Raw genomic sequence first — 21,431 nt, forward strand, 5'->3', positions numbered from 1 at the left:
AAACATCATCAACTTCCAATTGATTTTCTCGCACAAATCTCATCCATCTCTGGAGTCTGAATGCCGTGCCATATTTGCATAAGTTGACATGCCAAGTTCTTTCATCCGAAACACGAAGGACGGCCTTATCATGAGCCTGGTTAAGATGTTCCTTGACAAACTTGGCTGGCAAAGCCTGAAAAGAAAAAAAGGAAAGCAGGAAAACCAACAATCAAATTTTGTGAGATTATATTTATGATGTCATTTGCTCTGCAAAAGGAAGTATATTTTCTAGCTTAGTTGTTTTCAGAATGACATATACAGATAGAATTTAGCAGAAGTTGTATGTGACATAGAAAGCTTGTCAAATAACATCCACATATATTTGTGGGATGGATAGCAGCCATGAAAGAAGGGTATTTACATTTGTAAGCATTAGCTCTCAGAAGAGCTCTATCTTTTCTACTTGCTGCAACTGGATGCATCATTCTTGGAACCTCAGGTCTTCGAATTACTAATTTTCGAGTCTTAGATGAGCCACAAAAATGTTCGATATTTTTTGCTTTACTAGTTGAACATGTTCTGTTTTTCTTGTGAGGCTGTGGTGCTATTGGAGATATCTTCCTTGTTTTTTAGCATGGTGGAAATTCATCCAAGCTATCTACAGAATCATCATCCTCCTCAGTTTCTTCCCCATCAACATCTGCCGCACGTTGCAATAGATGAGGGATAGATAGTTAATCTTTATGGCACTTCCATCAAAATTAATTCAAAATTTAAAAGACAATGTACCTGGTAACAAGGTGCAATTTGCAGCTTGTACGGCGCGGAAAATGACAACTTCAAACACAAGTCTAGTGTCATCAATCAACACAAATACACATACATCATTAACATTCAAATTATTGCCTCGAACAAATTCATGCCAACCAGACTGGAACTTGGCTCTTGGTTTTGCTATAAATTCAACAACCCAAGCTCTCCCACCCAAATCCCACAGGATAACGTTGGCAGAATTCTTACTAAGATGTCCCATAAGGATGGAAAAATCGGATGTCAACCACTGAAAATGGTTAAAAGGAAAACAAGAGAATGACATTAGGAAAATTTTGAAGAGAGAATATTTACGATTTTGCTTTGTGAAAGTACGTATCTTTGCTTCATTCTTTTTCACACTGAAATGATCTATACATCCAAGTTAGCAGAAGTTGTGACAGCCCAGAATGGTTGTCTATAGAAGCTTACCATTGGATGTCGACCAATATAAGAGCGATGCATGGGAACTATGAAAGAAGGCTTGTCAGATTTGTATGCTTTTGCTCTCTGAAGAGCTAAAGCTTTTCCACTTGTAGTCAATGGATGCCTCCTCCCACGAACGACTTGTGTTCGTTTTAGGAATCTTGGGGTGCTAGACGTGCCTCGATCATGTCTTTTGGATGGAAAATCAACGTTGCCTGTAAAAGAATATAACATGAAATTACAACTTAGAACAGAAGAATGGCAGAAAAGGCAACAATATAAAACATGGAAAACCAAAATGAATATTCCATAAATTTCATTTCTGATTTGGACCCAATTGTAAGTTAATGTTGTTTTGTGCTTTACCACTTGAACTTGTTCTTTTTTTCTTGTGAGGCCGAGGACATGGAAATGAAGATTTCCCCTTCGATTTTCTTGGGCATGGTGGAAATTTGTCTAAGATTTCAAGAGAAGCATCATCAGAATGATCATCAGATTCATCACTAGAGTCATCATCCGCGTCAGTTTCTTTCATCTCTGGCATCGTTAATGGATATTCAATCTCTATGAAACTTTCATCAAATATGCAAATGTGAAATTTGGAATTCCCTTCATATCCAAAAACCAAGGAGTGACAGTGCTCTAGAAAGTAAAACTCAGAGAACTCTGGCCAACCCTTGTCAAACCAAGCCTCACCCTCCCATCTTCTGAGTTCTATGTTCCATTTTGAACCATTTGGAAGCTTAAGAAGTACTGGATTTGATAGATCATCTCCATATTTCCTCAAAAATTTCTTTGGAATACTCTGCACAGCACAAAACGTGTCATCTGACTGATCATAAAGTGAAAAACGTAACTGGTCTTTTTGTGGCCAAGAAATGAGTCATCTCTATAGTATATAAATACTAACAGGTGTCCATGCCCTAAAGAACAGAAAACAGCAGCCATGATGAAACCATGAACCAAAGCCAATTAATTCCAATATATGTCAAATGGGCATCATGGAGAGCTTACAAGTTTGCTCTCTCTACAAGTACCCTTTGGAACCATCATAAAGAAATGGGGATTGGTAGCATAACATTTTGGCCAGTTATGGATTTCCCTACGAAGAAAAGTCATCGTTGAAGACTTAAAGTTTCAAAGCTTTAAGAAGTGTTTCAAAGTTTATGGAACAAACAAAGCTGTTGTTTCTGAATCTTTTTCGTTAATTTGTATTCCCAGTTCTCTCTCAGATAGAAAAACAGCGGTTCTGTTTTTATGTCTTGAGATAAAAGAGCTTGTGATGAATGCATAAATGTGTGTAGTCATGAGTGTGAGTGAGCACTATTACAGAAAATACTTGCATGATATTTGCATAACCACTGCACCAAACATTTATCAAACGCATAGAAAAAGATTGCCATTTATTTTATAATAAATTATTAAAGAGTGGACTTGAAATAAAACAACCCAATGGACTCAATCATCAGTAATGATTCTTATGCAAATTGGAAGCTTTGAGCATTACCAGGTTCCTTTGACTAAATTAAATATACCGAAAGCAGAGTAAACTACAGTTTGAGAGAGAGAGAGAGAGAGAGAGAGAGAGAGAGAGAGAGCTGCTTACAACTTTGATGTCTCCAGAAGTACCCTTTGGAATCATCATTAAGAAATGGGGAGTGGAAGAGGAGAATGTTTTGGTAGGGTTACCAATTTCCCTGCGAGGAGAATTCATGGTTGAAGACTTGAAGTTCAAAAGCCTGGTGATGTGTTTCAAAGCTCTAAGTTGTGTTTTAAAGTTCAGGGCACAAATCTGTAGTTTCTGAATATATTTCTTTCATTTGTCTTCTCAGTTCCCTCCCAGCTAGAAAAACAGGGGTTCTGTTCTGTTTCTATGTGATTTGGTGGTGAGGGTGACCAAGACCAACAAAAAAGAAGAGAGTAATTAATTACTCATTCACTCGTGTTTTTGCTTTGTTTTTTAGATCTTTTTTTAGCCTTTTTTCTTTTTGAGGTTATTTTTAGTGTAGGGGTATTATTTGTATTCTTTGGGATACTTGTGTGAGTGAAGTGTTTGTAGTAGTTGAAATTTTTTTTAATTTGAATATTAACAGTTTTTTGGTTACAGAATATTAACAGTTTTTTTTTTTTGGGTAAAAGGGGGGAATATTAACAGTTTTCAATTAAGTGAAATACGGTAAAAGAAATAAAAGAAGCTTTTTTTTTTTTTTTTTTTTTGGTTACAAAGAAACGAAGCTTAATAAACGTTGGCGACTGGAATTCAAACAGCTCCACAGGCCACAATCTATTAAAGGCTGAATTTATTGTATCTAAGAAACTCCTGGAAAAACTGGATGCTCTATATTCTACATAAAACAGTATTGTTGAATATGATGGTGAGAATGAATGATCATAATTAGGTCTAAAATATCGAGGTTTCGGAAATGGAGATGAATTAAAATTGACTAAAAAAGGTATAGAGATCTCCTAGATTTACATCCATGCATTTAAACTTCTTCTTTTTTAAAAGTTATATTTTTGTTTTTGGCATGTCAATGTGATTGATTGAGAAAAAAAAAAAAGGAATAAAACAAAATAAAATTGAGAAATGTAGGACTTTATCATTGTCTTTAAAAGTATATTTTTTTTCCTGAGATTTGATTAAACAAATTTACAGGCCACGATCAATAATAACTTGAACAGTTGCCTTTTCAATAGGGAAGAATTCGATTTGGTTACAAAAAGTATGGAGCAGTGACGACTTTTTCAAATGAATTGTTGAAGATGGCAACTGAAACTCAAAAGAACAATGTCATTATAGACTCGAAGATTGAGCCTTTTCTAAGGTGATCAAAACAACAATGAAGGACAAATAAACATACATATGTTTGGATTTGGACACCTTTTAAATTTGCAGGCCTCCTCTGCCTTGAACATTCAGACTCAACTTGGTAGTACAGATTCAATTAGTTGATCTATCAGTCTTCTCTTTCAATTATTCAAGGTGCAATGTGCAGCTTTTGATTTGGTGCGGTAAAAGGCAACATCAAATAAAGGTTTGATGTTGTTAACCAACACAAAGACACACACATCACCGATTACCAAATTATTCTCTCTCACAAAGTCCATCCAACCACCTTGGAATCTAGTTCTTGCATCGCCATATTGGTCTAATTTGACAGACCATGTTCTTCCATCTGAAACCCGAAGGATGGCATAAGTACTTGTCTGGTTAAGATGTTCTTTGACAAACGAGGATGACAAGTTCTGGAAAAAGAAAATGAAAAATAAATAAGAAGGAAAGCAGGAAAGACGTTGATAAAATTTTGGAGAGAGTTTCTGATTTAATTTTCTTTCTAAAAGGAATGTGATGGCTCTATAGAAAGCTTACCATATGATGCCCATGGATATAAGTGGCATGCATAGCAATCTTGAAAAAAGGGTATTTAGATGCGAAAGAGTTTGCTCTCTCAACAGCACTTTCAAGAGATATATGTGGAGGTTTCTCTCTTGTTTTTCTTGGGACGGGTGGAAAATCATCTAGGATTTCAATAGAATTATCACCAGAATCATCACCAAAATCATAGCCAAAATCGTCATCAGCTGGCGACAAATTACTCACGAATTAGGCAACATATTAACCAACATATTCACAAATTAACCAACATATTACTCACCTGGTGACAAGGTACAATTTGCAGCTTTTGTAGCGCAAAACAAGACAACATCAAATAAAGGTTTGACGTCGTTAATCAACTCAAAGACACACACATCACCAACTTCCAAATTGTTGTCTTGCACAAATGGTGTCCAACCACTCAGGAATATTACTCTTCCTCTGGCATCTTGCCCTAATTTGACAGGCCAAGTTCTTCCATTTGGAACATGAAGTACGATGTTGTCATGAGTCCAGTTAATGTGTTCCTCGGAAAATTTGGCTGGCAAACGCTGCAAGAGAAAAAGGAAAGCAGTAAAGACTTGTAAAACTTCGAAGAGTATTTATGATTAATTTTTTTATGTAAAAGGAAGTATCTATGTTAGTTTAATTCTTCTCAGACTGACATGTACCCATAGAAGTTAACAGAAGTTGTACTTGAAGCCTCTATAGATAGCTTACCAAATAACTTCTATGGAAATACGAGTGATGCATAAGAACCCAACAAAAAGGGTATTCGGACTTGAATGCCTTAGCTTTCTGAAGAGCTATATCTTTTCCAGTTGCCGCAACTGGATCAATCCTCCTAGGAACCTCAGTTCCTCGAACTAGGAACTTTCGAGTCCTACAAACATCTTTGATTTTGCTTTCTGCTTTACTAATTGAACATGCTCTGCTTTTCTTGCGTAGCTGTGGTTCTATTGGAGATTTCTTCCTTGTTTTTGGACATGATGGATAATCGTCCACAGTTTCAATAAAACCATCATCTTCATATGTTTCTTCCATCTTGGGTATAGTTTGTTCCCCATCAACATCTGCAGGCACATAACAATATATGACAGTGGGGGATAGTTGTCTATGGCACTTCCATCAAATAATAAATTCAAAAATTAGTCGACAACTTACCTGGTGATAAGGTGCAATTTGGAGCTTCTGTAGCATGGAAAAAGACAACATCAAATAAAGGTTTAATGTTGCTAATCAACTCAAAGACACACACATCACCAATTTCCAAATGATTGTCTCGCAGAAACGTCCCCCAGCCACTCTGGAATCTGATTCTTCCTCTGCCCCAGTGGCCTAATTTGACAGGCCAAGCTCTTTCACCCGAAACACAAAGGATGGCGTTATCATGAACCTGGTTAAAATGTTCCTTGACAAACTCGGCTGGCAAAGACTGAAAGAAAAAAGGGACGCAGCAAAGACAATAATAAGATTCTGGAGAGTACTTATGATTTATGTTGCTTTGTAAAAGGAGGTATCTTTGCTAACTTAATTCTTTTCAGACTGAATGTGTAGATAGATTTAGCAGAAATTGTACATGATGCCTCCATAGAAAGCTTACCAGGAAACCTCCAAGGAAAAATTGGAGATGAATAGCTTATCAACCTCAAAAAAGGGTATTCATATTTAAAAGCCTTAGCTCTCAAGACATGATCTATACATACAAGTTAACAGAAGTTGTGATGGCCCAGCATGGCAGTACATAGAAAGCTTACCATACGATATCCATTAATATTAGTGCTCCCCATGGAAACCATGAAAAAAGGGTTGTCAGATTTGAAAGCTTTAGCTCTCTGAAGAGCTATAGCCTTCCCACTTGTAGTCGATGGATGCAGGCTCCCAAGAATCGGTTCTGTTCGCTTTGGGAATCTTGCAGTGATAGACTTGCCTCCACCATTTCTTTTGGCAGGAAAATCAACTTTGCCTGCTAAAGAATATAATAGGACATTACAAGTTAGGAGACAAACACACAGAAAACACAATAATGTAAAAGATCAAAACAAAAATGTACGAAATTTTCATTTCTGATTTGGACCAATTTTCATTTTCAATTTACTTCTCAATCATCATTTCATAAGGCCGAGTGTTTCTTGGTCTTATTAAGATGTAGAACTAAGATGTTTGGTTTCTGCTTTACCGCGTGAGCTTGTTCTGGCTTTCTTGTGAGGCCGAAGACACTGCAACGGAGATTTCTCCCTTGATTTTCTGGGGCGGGGTAAAGATTTGTCTAAGATTTCAGTAACATCACCAGAATCATCAGAATTGGTTTCTTTCATCTCGGGAATTTTTAATGCATAGTCAATCTGTTTGAAACTTTGATCAAATATGCAAACGTTGAATTTAGAATTCCCTTCATATCGAAAAACTAACGAGTGACAGTTGTCCAGAGAGTAGAACTCAAAGAACTCAGACCAACCCTTGTCAAACCAAGCCTCACCATCCCATCTTCTGAGTTCCACTTTCCATTTTGAACCACTTAGAACGTTAAGAAATACTGGATTTGACAGATCATCTCCACATTTCATCAAAAATTTATTTGGGATCCTCTGCACAACACAGAACATGTAACTGACCATAAAGTGAAAAGCATTATCTCATCTTTCTGTGGCTAAGATATGAGACAACTGAATAACATATTGCATAACCACTGCACCAAACATTTTTCAAACGCATAGAAAAAGGTTACCGTTTATTTTATAATAAAATTTTAAAGAGTAAACTTGATTTAAAACAACCCAATGGACTCAATCATCAGTAATGATTCTTATGGAAATTAGAAACTTTGAGCATTACCAGGTTCCTTTGACTAAGTTATATATAGAGAGCAGAGCAAACTACAGTTTGAGAGAGAGAGAGAGAGAGAGAGAGAGAGAGAGAGAGAGCTAGCTGCTTACAAGTTTGATGCCTCTAGAAGCACCCTTTGGAATCATCATCAAGAAATAGGGAGTGGTAGAGGAGAATCTTTTTGTAGGGTTATCAATTTCCCTACGAAGAGAAGTCATAGTTGAAGACTTGAAGTTCAAAAGCGTTGTGATGTGTTTCAAAGTCGAGGGAAATCTGTAGTTTACTTCATTTGTCTTCCCAGTTCTCTCCCAGCTAGAAAAACAGGGGTTCTGTTCTGTTTCTGTGTGATTTGGTGGTGACCAATTTATTTATTTATTTTAACGAAGGTGGTGACCAATTTACTCGGGCTTAAATTAATTGATCGGACCAATAAAAATGTAATTGATCACTCGCTCAACTTAATCAACTCAACGTCAGTGCTTCAACTCACTCACCCAGTATTTTTTAGGTTTTTTTTTATTCTGTCTGTTTTTTGAGAGTTTTTTAGGTCATTTTTAGTGTAGGGGTATTTGTATTCTTTGTGATATATTTTCTTGGTCAATATTGTGATGAATGCAAAAATGTGTGTAGTAGTTGCATTTTTTTCCCGTCAATATTGCGAAATACCATAAAAATAATTTAAATAAAAAGAAGCTTTTTTTTTTTAATTGTCACCGTAATTTGCAAAGGCAGACAATCCACTAGATAATTAAGTTGGCAATTGGAATTCAAACACTGAATTTCTTGTGTCTACGAAACTCCTGGAAAAATCAGCTCTACATTCTACATAAGACAGATGTATTGTTGAATATGATGGTGAAAATGAATCCTCATAATGGGGATCAATTAAAACTGACTAAAAAAGAGTACAGAGATCTCCTAGATAATAGATTTACATTGATGCATTTTCAAAAGAGTTGTTCAAGATGAAAACTGGTACGCATAGCAACCTTGAAAAAAGGGTGTTTGGATTTCAAAGCATTAGCTCTTTGAAGAGCTATAGCATTTCGGCTTGCAGGGAAATCAACTTTTCCTGTTGAAGAATATAATCAAACATTGCTGGTTAGAACAGAACAAAATAAGGTTAACAAAATAGATGAATCTTTGATTTTTCATGGACTTCTCAAACTTTCATTTCATCATATTGAATGCTTCTTAGTCTGACTAAGTTTGATCTTGGTGTAATTCTACTTTACCACTTGAACTGGCTTTGTTTTTCTTGGGAGGCTGAGGACATGGCATTGGAGATTTCTCCTTTGTTCTTCTTGGGAAAGTTGTACAATTTTCTGTAGTTTCAACAGAATCCTCAGAAAGATAATCAGCATCACCAGACTCATCACTAGAGTCATCACTAGGATCATCATCTTCATTAGTTTCTTCTATCTCAGGCATTGTTTGTTCCCTATCATTAGGGCAATTAGCAGCTTCTATGGTGGGAAAAATGACAACATCAAATAAAGGCTTAACGTTGTTGTCAATCGACTCAAAAATACACACATCATTAACTTTCAAATTATTGTCACGCACAAATTCCATCCAACCAGACAGGAATTGAGCTCTTCCTCCTCCATATTTCAAATTAACAGGCCAAGTTCTCCGATCCAATATTCGAAGGATAACCTCACAAGAATTCTTAATATGATATAGCTTATGAAACTCGGATGGCAACTACTGGAAAAAGGAAAAAAAAAAAAAAGTGGAAAGAAAGAAGAAAACAATAAGAAAATCTTTAAAGAGAGAGAACACTAATGATTGTTCCACAGAGATAAGTAAACAGAATTTGTTAAAGGCCAGCTAGCAAGCATGGTTGTCTATAGAAAGCTTACCAAAATGTACCATGTGATATAGGAGGGCTTCATGGCAACAATGATAGAAAAAGGGTGTTGAAATTTGTAAGCATTAGCTCTCTGAAGAGCTGTAGCTTTTCCACTTTTAGGCAATGGACGGATACTCCCAAGAAACAAGTGTTTATTTTTTGAATCTTCGAGTGCTTGATGTGCTTCCATTGCCTAATTTAGCAGGATAATCATATTTCCCTGTTAAAAGAAGACAACATGGTATTGCAAACAAGAACATAATGTCATAAAACACCACATGGTAATTATTAAGAACATGTAATCTATTAGTTTCATTTCTGATTTAGACTTCTGAAACATCAGTTTATAAAGTTGTGTAATTTCTTGGTTTAATTTTGCTTTACCTCTTGAACTTGTACTGTTTTTCTTCTGAGGCCTAGGACAAGGCAATGAAGATTTCTTCCTCGTTTTTCTTGGGCAAGTTGAATCGTCTGGTTGTTCTTTTACAGAATCATCATTAGAATCTTCATGAAAATCATCGTCTATGTCATCAGTTTCTTCCATCTCCTGCTTTCTCAAAGGATAGTCAACCTCTATGCAAGTTCTATCAAATATACAAACCTGGAATTTGGAATTCCCTTGATATCCAAAAACTAGCCAGTGACCCCTGTCTAGAGAGTAAAACTCAGAGAAGTTTGCCCAACCCTTATCAAACCACACATCACCATCCAATCTTCTGAGGTCTACTTTCCATGCTGAACCATTTCCACTTAGAAGCTCAAGAGATACTGGATTTGATAGATCATCCCCATATTTCATCACAAATTTCTTTGGAATCCTCTGCACCATAAAGATTGTGTCAAGTAACTGATCAAAACCTGAAAGAATCTTTTTTTTTTTTTTTTGGTGGATAAAAAATGAATTATCTCAAACGTCTCACAGCATAACAAGCATTTTTCACACATGTATGACTAAAAATATAAAGAGAGTGTGAGAAAGATAGAGGTGCTTACAAGTTTTGCGTCACTGGAAGTGTTGTCATTTAGAATGATCTTGAAAAAATGGGGAGTGGTAGGGGAAAATGTTGGCCAATCATCAATTTCTTGGGGTAAAGAAGCTATAGCTGAACTTCTGTGGTATCGAATTTCAAAGCTTTGGAAGTAGCTGTGGTTTACTTAAGTAATATGACGGTAAAGTAATGGAGTTAATACAAGCCCAACTTTTTTTTTCAACCTACCTAACACTTCATGTGATACTATTATATTCTTTAGACCTAAAAAAATTAACAAAAAGCTTGGCTCTTTAAAATTAGGATAAACTCCTTCCTTCTCTTTCTCAATATATATGGCACTTTTTTTGTGTGGAGAATATATGTGGCATTTTATCTTCAATTAAAAAATCAATCATGTGCTAACGAGGCCTAACTCAGTGAAAAATTGTTTTGACTTGTAGAATAATAGTCTCAAGTTCAAACCTCTATGACACTATGATAGTGTATGTGATAAACCAATCATGCTTGTAGTTCAGACTGTCGCTTGCAGTACAAACCGAGCGTGGTAGCTATGTTGGTAGCAAATAAAAATAAAAATCTTTTGGTAAATAAATTTGGAAAGTAAGAGCAAAAGTCCAATTAAGTTGGGAAACAAACCAATCAACTCAATCCTTGTCCTATCCTTTATATCATTTCAGTGAAAGGACGTAAACTGGTGACTTTTTGAGTTGGCTTTGATTAGGTTGATGGAATGGAGCCAATAATATATGAAAGTAATTTAAAAGTGCTTGCTATATTCAGATCTGGGGAAAATGTTGTAGTAAATTCATCCGCCTGGGGCACATGGGATCATCTCCCATGAAGTTAGACACGACATTGACTGCCTTGATAAGTACAAAAGAAGGGGCACCAGCTTAAGAAATTGGCTTCATAGAATTTTTTTGTTCTCTATTTACCCCCCGCTATACCCAGTAAAAGTAAAACTATATGAGAAAAAAAAAAATTACGAAGTGTTTAAGTGTAGTATCGTATGTTTTTAAAGTTAAGGGAAGAATTGTCAACGAGTTCTAGTCTAGAGGTGTTCACGGTCCGATTTAGTCCAATTTTCATCCCAAATCAGAATTAAAATTGCCATTATTCATTCAATCCAGTTTGATTGGGTTTTGATGAAAAAATTATACAATCTGGTATGGTCCAATTTGCCTTTTTCTTTTTTTTAAATATAAATATTTATTTAAATAAAACTTAACAAATTTTTTATTTTTTGGGCTTAAAATTCACAAATGACCTAATTTTATGCAAAGGAAGGTGATTTGGAGTTGGTTTAAAGGAAGAATGTAAAGTGCAACTTACCTTTCAATTAGGTTGAATAGCAAATAATATATAGACGTAATCTCAAGGAATGTAAGAAAGATCAACTAATTAACTCCATTAATCATCAATGGTCAATTTATCCAATTTACCAGGATATGCTTTTAATTTTGTTAAAAAAACACTTAGGCCTAATTTATTTATACCAATTTTAGTGAAATCTCCAATCTAGATAAAACGCATGCATGTTTTAAGCTGGACAAAATCTAGACCCCATGGCTGCACCACAGATGCTGGACAGTACAAATACATGTGCTTATAGAATGAATGACAAACCGCAATTTAGATATAATAAACAAAATAAAATCCCATTTTGCTAACCAAAATGTTAAACACTCAATCACATTAAACTTTAGTAATCAACTAGAAACTAAGTGATCTTTTTTTGGACAGTGATGAGCCCCTAAAAATGAAAAACCATTAGAGCACTTCCACCAGTTAGCCCCTTGCCATGGCAAGGGGAGCCCTAAGGCGGCTACTATTCATGTGAATAGTGGCTGCCCTAGCCCATCCAAGCAAAGTGTGTTTCCAACAGTTTAGGCTTGCCATGGCAAATACTATTCATTTTTTGTTTTTTTTCACAACTTTGTTTACTTAAACATTTGATTTGGATAATATTTTCGGATAAAATTTTTGGGTTCTTACGTGTCAATACTATTCATATCAGATAAGATTTTTGGTTTCAAAATTCAAAATTCAGATAAATCAATACAAGTAATAAAATAAAATACATGAATGACCACTAATTATTAAAACAAAACAAAAAAATACAATGAAATGAAAGGCAAGCAAACTAAGAAATGAAAGGCAAGATTTTATTTTATCGGATAATATTTTCGGATAAGATTTTATTTTATTTGTTGTATTGGTTGGTATTTATAGAAACAAAATGTATGAGGATTTGGTGTTAAAAGTGAAGAGTATTGGTAGGTACTTATAGACACTGGCGGACCCGAATTTTTTTTAGCAGAGGTGCAATATTGACTAAGTATGAAAAATGATTTTTCGGAATAATCATTTTCTCAAGATAATTTTTGGCGGCTTTTATTCCTTACACATCAAATAAGAAAACTTGATTTTATGGGATTGTAATATGAAGTATATATTGACTTAATGAGCCATCATTTTTAGCCTAAATCGTATTTTGCACTAAAATCGTTTTTTCATATTTTGATTTGGTGGGAATTTAATTTTCTAGTATTTTTATTTGAATCCAAATTGGGGGTATTTCCTTATTTACATTGTAAACTTAAGTAAATAGAGTAATATAAAAATAAATAAAAGTAAAAGGACAAAGACATTTACTTAAATGTTGAAAATGAAAATAAGGTATAGAGATAAATTTTGGTATTTTTTTTTCAATTTTTTCGGATTTTTTTTCAATTTTTTATTACAAAAATATTGGCTGCCGTTGGATTTAAGTAAAAATTATGATTCGAGAGCCCATGACAAGACACATGGCACATAATCGTTGGCGAACACTGTAGCGCTGGCGTCACAACGATGTCAGCACGGGCCAGCCCGTTTTGCTGGGTCCCACCATTGCGCCCGGGCCTGCCTCCACTGCTGGAAACGAGTTTTTATCCCAAACCACCCCCAGCCCTCCACCAAACCCCACTTCTGGAAGTGCTCTTACAGAAAGGAGTTACTTGTTCAAAAGGAAATTATTTTAGAATTTTGGCCCAGGCTCCAATCAGCCACTTCATCTCTCTCTCTCTCTCTCTCTCTCTCTCTCTCTCTTAGAAAAATAAGACCAAAACTTACAAGCTTTCCACCTCAAAGAGCCTGCTGAAGGAAAATCTTGAAGAAGCTTGGCGTGTCCACTGGACGCTGGTAGTGGAGGAAGAACCTTTGGTTAATGACCTTCACTGGTTCTGATATAAAGTTAGTATATTTTACAATAATGAAGATAGGAAGCTTTTGAAACCCCATATTTCTTCCTTTTTTTCATCTTTATTTAATTAAGAATTATGGTTTAAGTGAAATTTGTGCAGTTAGGTAGCAAACGGATATGAAACTTTAGTTTATGCATCAAAATATATTAAGTTGCACTTACAATAAATCCAGGATTGTACAACATCAGAAATATTTAACTACAAAGTGACTCCTAAGTGGTATCCAGAGACCCTCTTTAACTACAGCAAATAGTGTCCATTTAAACAGCAAAAAGTGATTAACTGAGCTCTTTGCATCTCTCTTGAAATGACATAACTTTGCCAAATCAATGTCTGAAAATGTGAACTTTCAGTACAATGTTGTTTCTCTCGATGAGCTCAAACGTACAAACATCTCCTCCCCTCAAACAATTTTCCGTCGCAAATGCAGTCCATCCACCAGAAAGTTTAGCTGGTGATTCTTTAGCCCAACCAATCAAATTCACAGGCCATGATCTCTCTCTAACCTGAAGAGTCACGGTTTGCTTACTCCCTTTGATGAAACTCCGGGCAAACCTAACTGGAACATGCTGCATAAGATGGATATATGGTACTCAACACAATCACTATATGGAAATGAAACTCTATGCAAACCAAGAGAGGATTAGTAAATAAATAATGGACGTGATTTTGAACTAGTGCATAGACAACATATATACATATACACATCTATGCACAAGCAATTAGCTTACATTTAGTATTTATGTTTGAAGCTAAGTTGTATAAGTATGTACTTGTAGAACCTACCAATGGCTGATATGTTGACCCTATAGAGAGAATATGGATTTATTATTTTGCTTAGTACTTTTCACGCTACGGCCTTAAATTATTAGACTATGGAAATAGTTGCAACTTGTTTTTAGAAAGCTTACCAAAGGACCGTATGAGATGTACGATGGCTGCATGACAACAGTAAAAGAAGGGCATACAGAAGAGCTATGGCTTTTCCACTTGTAGTTGATGCATGCATGCTCCCAACACCGTCTTTGACCTCTGATGGTGCTAATGGAGATTTTTCCCCTGTTTTTGGGCAGGAGGGAAACGTGTCCAATGTCTCAACAGAATCATCATCTGATTCATCTTCCTCTGTTCAAGATTATAACGAGACAAAACACAAGAAGAAAAAATGTATATATATTATATTCCTTACTTTTCATTTCTGATCTTGAGCAATCTGAGGCTTTGTTTCTCAGTGAAGTTTGAGTCTTTGTTGGTCTAAAGTTGATGTTGCATTCTGCTTTACCAGATGTTCTCATTTTCTTGTGCGGCTGAGGACATGGCAATGGAGATTTGTCCCTTGCTTTTCTTGGGCAGGGTGGAAAACCATCCAAGATTTCTACAGAGTTATCATCTTCTTCTTCATAATCAGTTTCTTCCATTTCGGGCTTTGTTATGGCATATTCAACCTCAGTAGATGTTCTATCAAATATTAAAACATGGAAGTTTGAGTTCCCTTCGTATCCAAAGACTAGCCAATTAGCGTAGTCAAGAGAGCAAAACTTGGAGAACTCCGGCCAACCCTTGTCAAACCAAACCCCACCATTATTGCATCTTCTGAGTTCTATTTCCCATTCTGCACCATTTGGAAGTTTAAGATGTACTGGACTTGATAAATGTTCTCCATATTTCATCACAAACTTCATTGGAATTTTCTGCACAACAGAACATGTTAAAGCTTCAATAAAAATAACAAAAGAAATGAATATTTCAATAATCAGAAAACATTCTTAGCACAGTAATAGAGAGAGAGAGAGAGAGAGAGAGAAAGAGAAAGAGAGAGAGAGAGAGAGGTGCTTACAATTCTGATGTTTTTAGCAGTGTCATCTAGAATGATCTTGAAGAAGTGGGGTATGGGAGTTGAAGATGTTGGAGCATCATGAAGAGAAGCCATGGCTGAATTAACTCAAAAGCTTGATTGAGAGATGTGTTCAAAATCAAAAGCTTGAATGAGTTTTATGGAAGCATGTTAGACGGAGTTGATATAGTTCACTAAGCTCGAAAAGGAATCTAATTATTTCAATCAGCAGAAGGGCCATTACCTTTATTTTTTTGGGAAATGGAGAGTCATCAGTATTTAGTACGACCCCATGCTTGTTGATTGGTTTTTATTTATTTATTTATTTATATTCATGTCTTTATCTCTTCAATTATTATTTTTTTCTTTTGAGATATAGTTATTTCTTCATGTTTAAACAAAAAATATAAGTTATTTCTCCAATATTATCTGTGTGCCACTTATTTTTCTTCACTTTGATTCATGATTAGTGGTATCAATCTAGTTGAACCGATGTAATCGGTCGATTTAAATCGTAATTATCAATTTAGTTTGGTTTTGATCAAGAAAAACTCAACAGATTTAAAATCAAACCAGACCATATATGATTTGATTTGGTTCGATTTTGAGCTCTTATTTTTATTTTACATGTGTAGCACTTTAATTACATAATAACGATATATTGATATTGAATTTGAAGTCTGATGGACCCTAGGAGTTAATGATATTTGAATTGTAGCTATATTAGTTATTGAAATTTAAAGTTTTATGACATGTTGAGTTTTAGGATGGTTTGATCCTATAGAAAAACAAAAAAAGAATGTAGCAAGTTATGAATTTTTTGTTGTAATTGGGCTAACAATGTTGAAAAATGCAAAAAGGAAAGTTAATTGGGTTTAGGCCCAAACTAGCTGAACAAATCCGAATCAAATCACCTTAAATTGGTTTGGTTTGGTTTAGTTTCCTCCATATTTTTCGTCAAAACCAACTGAACCAAATCATTATATTGTAATTGATTTGGCTACAATTTTGAAGTGAAACTGATCCAAATTAGATCGTGCCCACCCTTTGTGGAGGAGAACATTTTTACTCACCCAGGATTGGTGTTTGGTAATAAATTTGGTCAAAATAAAGTGTGCATGGTTAATTGTTGTACGGATGAGAATGTCCTTAGTAGTAAGACCCAAGCATTGTTATTTTGTCCCTTTTCATCGTGCACCTACCTAGGAATTAAGTTGATGGAAAATTAAGACAAGATAATAATGAAAATAAACAAATTGTGTCTGTACAGAGTAGAGGTGGCCATCAATGGGGTTAAATTGACTAAATCGGGGAATTCAAATTGTTTGTACCATAGCTGACCTTATCACTTACTTCACGACACGTGGAAAGAGTATGGAGTTAAGGAGAGTTTGACCCATCGACAGACTGGTCGAAAGTATGAATCGGTATAGGTAACCGAATCATCACAAAGCATTGTCTTTACCCGTTGATCGGCTCGCACTCTCGGGAGCTCTTAAGACGTAACGATCGGCACTCCATGCCGATTATACGGAAGGATCTCGAAAATTCCCCACTGATATTTTGCGAACTCATGTCGACCTCGGCGGGCACTCCCACGAGTCCCACATTGAAACTAAGTACTAAGAGCGTCCCAAATACTCTCTATAAAAAGGACCCCTTGCCCTAGACAAGGGGTAAGATCTCTCAGCTTGATTTATGATACAAATACTTGCTAAAATAGAGACTTCTCCCAAACTTACTTTGCCATCGGAGGGTCTTGGGCCGATACCACACCGGTGCTCTCGACCTCGTCCATTATTTCTTTTCTTAGCCTAGAGCGAAGCATCATACTCCAAGGTATCGAATGCTCACATCAAGGGTCCACCCGGCCGAATCACCACACCACCTGTAAGTTACCTCTATCTCTATCTGTTTAGTTTTAGGGCGAACACAAATTACAATTATGGGTTTAGTTTGGTTTTGATTAAGAAAAAGTCAAATGTTTTAAAAATCGAACTGGATCGTATATTGTTTAATTTAATTTGGTTTTTGGGCTTTTGTAAACCGGCTTAAACCGAACCAAATCGTCTACTTGTATATTTATTTTATTTTATTTTGCACATGTAGTCCTCTAATTAGATATAACTATAAATGAATGTTGAATTTGAAGTTTGATAGACTTTTGAAGTTATTGATATATGAGTTTTAGCCATATTAGTTATTGAAATTTGAAGTTTTATGAAATGTTTGAGTTTTAGGATGGTTTGATATACTAGAGAATGAAAAAAGTATGTAATGAGTTGTGAATTTTTTTGGTTGTAATTGGACTAACAATATTAAAAAAAAATGCAAAAGAAAAAATAATTGGGCCTAGGGCTGAACCAAACCAAACCAAACCGCCTTAAATTGGTTTAGTTTCCTCTATGATTTTTTGTTAAAACCAAACCAAGCTGTTATATTATAATTGATTTGGCTGCGATTTTGATATGAAATCGATCCAATCCGGACCGTGTCCGGAGTACTTAAGTCATCATTTATCTTTACACTTGCGGTTCTCATTTCCTTTTATTTCAATAATAATAGCTTTTGATGGCAACGAGGTATAGTCCAATGAAAAGGGTCTTGACTTGTAAACCAGCAGTCTTAGGTTCGAACCCACATGACATCTTGGTAGTGTGTGTGTGTGTATGAGAAACCCCTACTTCCCTTGTAGCTATCAGTTGTATTTTTTTTTTTAAAAAAAACCTTTCTGAAAAAATCTTTGTGATTAACAATCATCTCCTTTTATACGATGTCTGGAAACTTAAACGATAAGATAATGCACCTAAAACCAAAGGTTTTGATAAGATCAGAAATATTACAAGTATGGCACGATTAACTATTGGAGGAGCTAAAATACGCAAACACATCTCCTTTCTTTTTCAAGGTTATTAGCTATCGCAGGAGCTGCGCTATTATGATTTATGAAGAAGTAGCTCATCAAAACCCACGTGAGAATCTTTTGTCCCCTCAGCCAAACCACAAACGTCATTGACCAGATTACGAGGCTCTGCAATATGTGCTAGCTAGCTGGTGTTTCCTTTATTTGACCCACCAATGACCACAGCAGCATGCCACGTCTGGGATGATGATGGCTTTGTTTTGGCATTTTCATTTTAACTTTTTATGCTATTCATAATGTTCCAAAAATAAATAAAATTCATATTGTTCAAAATAAAATTCATCTTCAAATAAATAAATAAAACACGAGCACTTGGCATAAATTAACCGAGAAATAGCATAACATGATAATAAAAGAGGTCTTGCATATAAGATAGAAACAACATATCACTCATAAGCTACCTTATAGCAGGGCCCTTAGTTATAAGCTCAAGCACACAGGCATCACCTTCTTCCAAATGATTGTCCTTCACAAATGGCCCCCAACCAAAATTGTGGAATCTTGTTCTTGACCTCCCCTTGTATACAGTGGTAATGCACTTGACTGCCCAAGATCTCTCATCATTTGAGATCTGCAGGGTCGCATCCGATGAAACAACACAAAATAAGAGAACTAAATTACCAAACCAAAATTGAAAAATATATATATCATTGTGTCCAGCTCATTTCTCTCCTAACCTCATTAGGGTTGCTTACCAGGTGAGTTGATAAGTATGATAGATGCATTTTCATCACAAAAAAATGGATTGTTAGATTTGAAGCTTAAAGCTTTTGAGTATGCTAAATCTTCAAGTTCTGTCTTTGCAAAAGTTCTCAATGCTAAATCCCTGTCATGCTTATTTCCTTGACCTTCAGTTTCACTACTTGGATTGGAATTGCCTTCAGCTTCATCATCAGTGCTTGAACTGAAATACTTCATCTCTAGAGTATTTCTCATGAAAATGCGAACTCTGAAATGGGAATGTTCCCCTCCATATCTGAAGAATAACAAGCAACCATGCTTTAGGGAGTAAAATTTCGCGAATTCTGGCCATCCCTTTTGCAGCCAAATCTCTCCGTTGCAGGGCCTAGTCAGTTTTACTGGCCAAACTGCACCATCTGGAACCTCAAGGAATATTTTGTCCGCCATTAAATCTCCATATTCCATCACAAGCATCTTTGGAATTTTCTACAATATTAACAACTTCCTCAAATTCAGATATGTTCATGTATAAAATATGTGCATGAAAAATAAATAAATAAATAAATAAATAAATAAAAAGGAAACAAAGATCGGACTACTTGAGGCATGCAGCTGGTTAATTTCCTTTGAGTTTGAGTTACCCTTTGAAAACTAATTAAATTTGGGTTAAAGAGTATAGCATTCTCTTTTTCTTTTAGATGAAAAAGGAAAACATTTTAAGGTCTAAAATTTATAACTAGAAAAGAAGACTGACCATGAGAATAAAAATGAAGAAAAAGCTAGCTAGGTTTCAACTTACAAGCTTCCCATCTTGAAGAGCCTGCTGAACGACAATCTTGAGGAAGCTTGGAAATCGAGTGCTCAATTGAAAGGCAGGGCCTTTGCCCTCTCTCCTGCTCCTAGAACTCATATGATCAAAGTTGATGGAGACCCTTCTTTTTCTGTTTTTGTTTTTGGGAGGCTTTCTACACTATGGAGAGGGTGATTGATGATATATCCATTTGTGAAGACATCAGAGAAGATGGCTTATCAACCATGTGCAAATGCTGGTTTTATTTAAAATAATTAATGCAGTTGTGGTTGGGTTAGGAACTTAGGACCACATTGATCGAGACTTTACTGATATGCAGACATAGATGTAGACCTTTTTTTTTTTCTTTTTTTTTTTTTTCATATGAGCAAAGCTTGGCTCTTTAGGAGCTCCTCCTTAAAGCAAATGAGATTTTGACACTTGTTAAATTCCAAAACAAAGAAAGTTAGAAGAATTTCAAAAATGGAAAAAGTTAAATGAAATTGACAAGTGTCAAAACCTCATTTATTTTGAGAATGAGCTCATTCTCAATTTTAAGAAGCCAAGCTTTTTCCTTTTTGTATTTGTTTCCCTCATGTAGGTGAAGTCATAAGTATACATAGGCAAGGCGCAATCGCACGAAACAAATACAAGTTGGGCTGTTGGTAAGGGTTGCAATTGGTGGCATCTCAAGTGCATTAGAAAGTTTCTTCGTTTTAATTGAAAGCATAATGGAGTCGATTTTGAGCTAGAATTTGAATAAAGTGCTCTTATTTTAGTATATAATAATGAAGTTAATGTTTAAAGCAAATTAAGTTGTACAAAATTTTAAATAAATAAACTTTTAAAGGTATTGTGATTTTTTTTTAATAATTGTTTTTCCCTAAATTTTGTTTGTCAATAAGAGTAGTTTAGAGTATTATCCAATACTATTAGGTCATTGCCTGAGTCTCTATTGTCCGCTTTTGAGTTTTTACTTTTCTAGAGTTATTACTCGTATGAAGAATTTAATATTTTCACGTTTAATATTCGTATTGTACACGTACGTACCTATTTTTCATGTTTAATACATTTGCTTTTTACAAAATTTTCAATAATACACACAAATTCACATATTATACACATAATACTCACATATTATTGAATAAAAAAGAAAATAAAAAAACATAAATACTAATTATTCACCAAGTAAATAATAATTAAAATGTAACTACTAATTAAAGTAATTAAAAAAAAGGGAAATTCAAATTATGCTATTTAATGGGCGGCTATACTTTTTAAAAACTTATTATTCTAGCGTATAGCCGCGCGGCTCTACTTTTTTTACAAACGCATACACTAAGCTCTGGGTGGGTCCTCCGTTTTCATTAGTATAGCCGCGCGGCTATACCCGAGTTTTTTAAAATATCAAAATAGTATAGCCGCACGGCTATTCTATTCCCACAAAAAAATCCTTTGTTTTAAAATAATAATAATAATAATACTTATAGCCAATCGGCTATACTCTGGAATTTTTTCAAACAACAAAGAGTATAGCCGATCGGCTTTACTCCGGATTTTTCGCGAAAAGACGCGCTAAGCGCTCGGCGGGTCTCTTTTTTTTTTAAAAAATTTTTTTTTATAAATAAACAGGATAGCCGGGCGGCTATACCCTTTTTTATAAAAAAAAAGTGGGAAGTATAGCCGTCGGC

The 21,431-nt window shown here is 35.2% G+C and overlaps 5 protein-coding genes across 11 annotated transcripts; all 5 read right to left on the minus strand.

The window, feature by feature from the left end:
* Positions 1-120: 120 nt before the first annotated feature.
* On the minus strand, positions 121-3,178 carry LOC107881702 (B3 domain-containing transcription factor VRN1-like). The gene is made up of 5 exons (XM_089042260.1): positions 2,825-3,178; positions 1,585-2,023; positions 1,225-1,433; positions 772-1,042; positions 121-682 (listed from the first exon to the last, which is right to left on the minus strand). The coding sequence occupies exons 1-5, from the start codon at positions 2,930-2,932 to the stop codon at positions 612-614; spliced, it is 1,098 nt and encodes a 365-aa protein (XP_088898386.1). The 5' UTR covers positions 2,933-3,178; the 3' UTR covers positions 121-611.
* Positions 3,179-3,989: 811 nt separating this feature from the next.
* On the minus strand, positions 3,990-7,789 carry LOC107881701 (B3 domain-containing protein LOC_Os12g40080-like). Of its 4 annotated transcripts, none has more exons than XM_089042257.1 (8): positions 7,531-7,789; positions 6,774-7,182; positions 6,352-6,560; positions 5,759-6,029; positions 5,315-5,667; positions 4,875-5,145; positions 4,589-4,800; positions 3,990-4,464 (listed from the first exon to the last, which is right to left on the minus strand). In XM_089042257.1, the coding sequence occupies exons 1-8, from the start codon at positions 7,636-7,638 to the stop codon at positions 4,189-4,191; spliced, it is 2,109 nt and encodes a 702-aa protein (XP_088898383.1). In that variant the 5' UTR covers positions 7,639-7,789; the 3' UTR covers positions 3,990-4,188. The 4 variants fall into 4 exon arrangements, with proteins under 4 accessions (XP_088898383.1, XP_088898384.1, XP_088898382.1 ...); XM_089042258.1 differs by having other exon boundaries at positions 4,589-4,737; positions 6,352-6,563; XM_089042256.1 differs by having other exon boundaries at positions 6,352-6,563.
* A 260-nt stretch (positions 7,790-8,049) lies between these two features.
* Positions 8,050-13,549, minus strand: LOC148914632 (uncharacterized). The gene is made up of 3 exons (XM_089043265.1): positions 13,467-13,549; positions 10,269-10,419; positions 8,050-10,095 (listed from the first exon to the last, which is right to left on the minus strand). The coding sequence occupies exons 1-3, from the start codon at positions 13,547-13,549 to the stop codon at positions 9,499-9,501; spliced, it is 831 nt and encodes a 276-aa protein (XP_088899391.1). The 3' UTR covers positions 8,050-9,498.
* A 328-nt stretch (positions 13,550-13,877) lies between these two features.
* Positions 13,878-15,581, minus strand: LOC103340249 (uncharacterized). Of its 2 annotated transcripts, none has more exons than XM_089042261.1 (4): positions 15,350-15,581; positions 14,702-15,203; positions 14,424-14,622; positions 13,878-14,081 (listed from the first exon to the last, which is right to left on the minus strand). In XM_089042261.1, exons 1-4 carry the CDS (start codon positions 15,440-15,442, stop codon positions 14,027-14,029), a joined length of 849 nt encoding a protein of 282 aa, XP_088898387.1. In that variant the 5' UTR covers positions 15,443-15,581; the 3' UTR covers positions 13,878-14,026. The 2 variants fall into 2 exon arrangements, with proteins under 2 accessions (XP_088898387.1, XP_008241866.2); XM_008243644.2 differs by having other exon boundaries at positions 14,424-14,571; positions 15,350-15,580.
* A 3,088-nt stretch (positions 15,582-18,669) lies between these two features.
* Positions 18,670-20,002, minus strand: LOC103339998 (B3 domain-containing transcription factor VRN1-like). Of its 3 annotated transcripts, none has more exons than XM_089042264.1 (3): positions 19,750-20,002; positions 18,965-19,436; positions 18,670-18,840 (listed from the first exon to the last, which is right to left on the minus strand). In XM_089042264.1, the coding sequence occupies exons 1-3, from the start codon at positions 19,858-19,860 to the stop codon at positions 18,830-18,832; spliced, it is 594 nt and encodes a 197-aa protein (XP_088898390.1). In that variant the 5' UTR covers positions 19,861-20,002; the 3' UTR covers positions 18,670-18,829. The 3 variants fall into 3 exon arrangements, with proteins under 3 accessions (XP_088898390.1, XP_088898389.1, XP_088898388.1); XM_089042263.1 differs by having other exon boundaries at positions 18,947-19,436; XM_089042262.1 differs by having other exon boundaries at positions 18,670-19,436; positions 19,750-20,001.
* Positions 20,003-21,431: the final 1,429 nt, after the last annotated feature.

Source organism: Prunus mume, linkage group LG8, assembly GCF_029339155.1.
Source record: "Prunus mume cultivar Tortuosa linkage group LG8, ASM2933915v1, whole genome shotgun sequence".
NCBI classification, from domain to species: domain Eukaryota; kingdom Viridiplantae; phylum Streptophyta; class Magnoliopsida; order Rosales; family Rosaceae; genus Prunus; species Prunus mume.

Excerpts from the sequence above, each read along its gene's own strand:
- LOC107881701 (XM_089042256.1), bottom strand. The coding sequence starts at position 7,638 with ATGACTTCTCTTCGTAGGGAAATTGATAACCCTACAAAAAGATTCTCC. Across the intron at positions 6,564-6,773 it reads AGCCAGAACAAGCTCACGCG|CAGGCAAAGTTGATTTTCCT; the intron begins GTAAAGCAGAAA and ends TATATTCTTTAG. Across the intron at positions 4,801-4,874 it reads AAATTGTACCTTGTCACCAG|CTGATGACGATTTTGGCTAT; the intron begins GTGAGTAATATG and ends ATTTGTCGCCAG.
- LOC148914632 (XM_089043265.1), bottom strand. The coding sequence starts at position 13,549 with ATGGGGTTTCAAAAGCTTCCTATCTTCATTATTGTAAAATATACTAAC. Across the intron at positions 10,420-13,466 it reads GTGAAGGTCATTAACCAAAG|CTACTTCCAAAGCTTTGAAA; the intron begins GTTCTTCCTCCA and ends AGTAAACCACAG. Across the intron at positions 10,096-10,268 it reads CTTCCAGTGACGCAAAACTT|AGGATTCCAAAGAAATTTGT; the intron begins GTAAGCACCTCT and ends TTTATGGTGCAG.
- LOC103340249 (XM_089042261.1), bottom strand. The coding sequence starts at position 15,442 with ATGGCTTCTCTTCATGATGCTCCAACATCTTCAACTCCCATACCCCAC. Across the intron at positions 14,623-14,701 it reads CTCAAGATCAGAAATGAAAA|ATGATGATTCTGTTGAGACA; the intron begins GTAAGGAATATA and ends AAGATGAATCAG. Across the intron at positions 14,082-14,423 it reads ACATCTCATACGGTCCTTTG|CATGTTCCAGTTAGGTTTGC; the intron begins GTAAGCTTTCTA and ends CATCTTATGCAG.
- LOC103339998 (XM_089042263.1), bottom strand. The coding sequence starts at position 19,860 with ATGAGTTCTAGGAGCAGGAGAGAGGGCAAAGGCCCTGCCTTTCAATTG. Across the intron at positions 19,437-19,749 it reads CTCTTCAAGATGGGAAGCTT|AAAATTCCAAAGATGCTTGT; the intron begins GTAAGTTGAAAC and ends TTAATATTGTAG.
- LOC107881702 (XM_089042260.1), bottom strand. The coding sequence starts at position 2,932 with ATGAATTCTCCTCGCAGGGAAATTGGTAACCCTACCAAAACATTCTCC. Across the intron at positions 2,024-2,824 it reads CTTCTGGAGACATCAAAGTT|AGTATTCCAAAGAAATTTTT; the intron begins GTAAGCAGCTCT and ends TGTGCTGTGCAG. Across the intron at positions 683-771 it reads AAATTGCACCTTGTTACCAG|ATGTTGATGGGGAAGAAACT; the intron begins GTACATTGTCTT and ends AACGTGCGGCAG.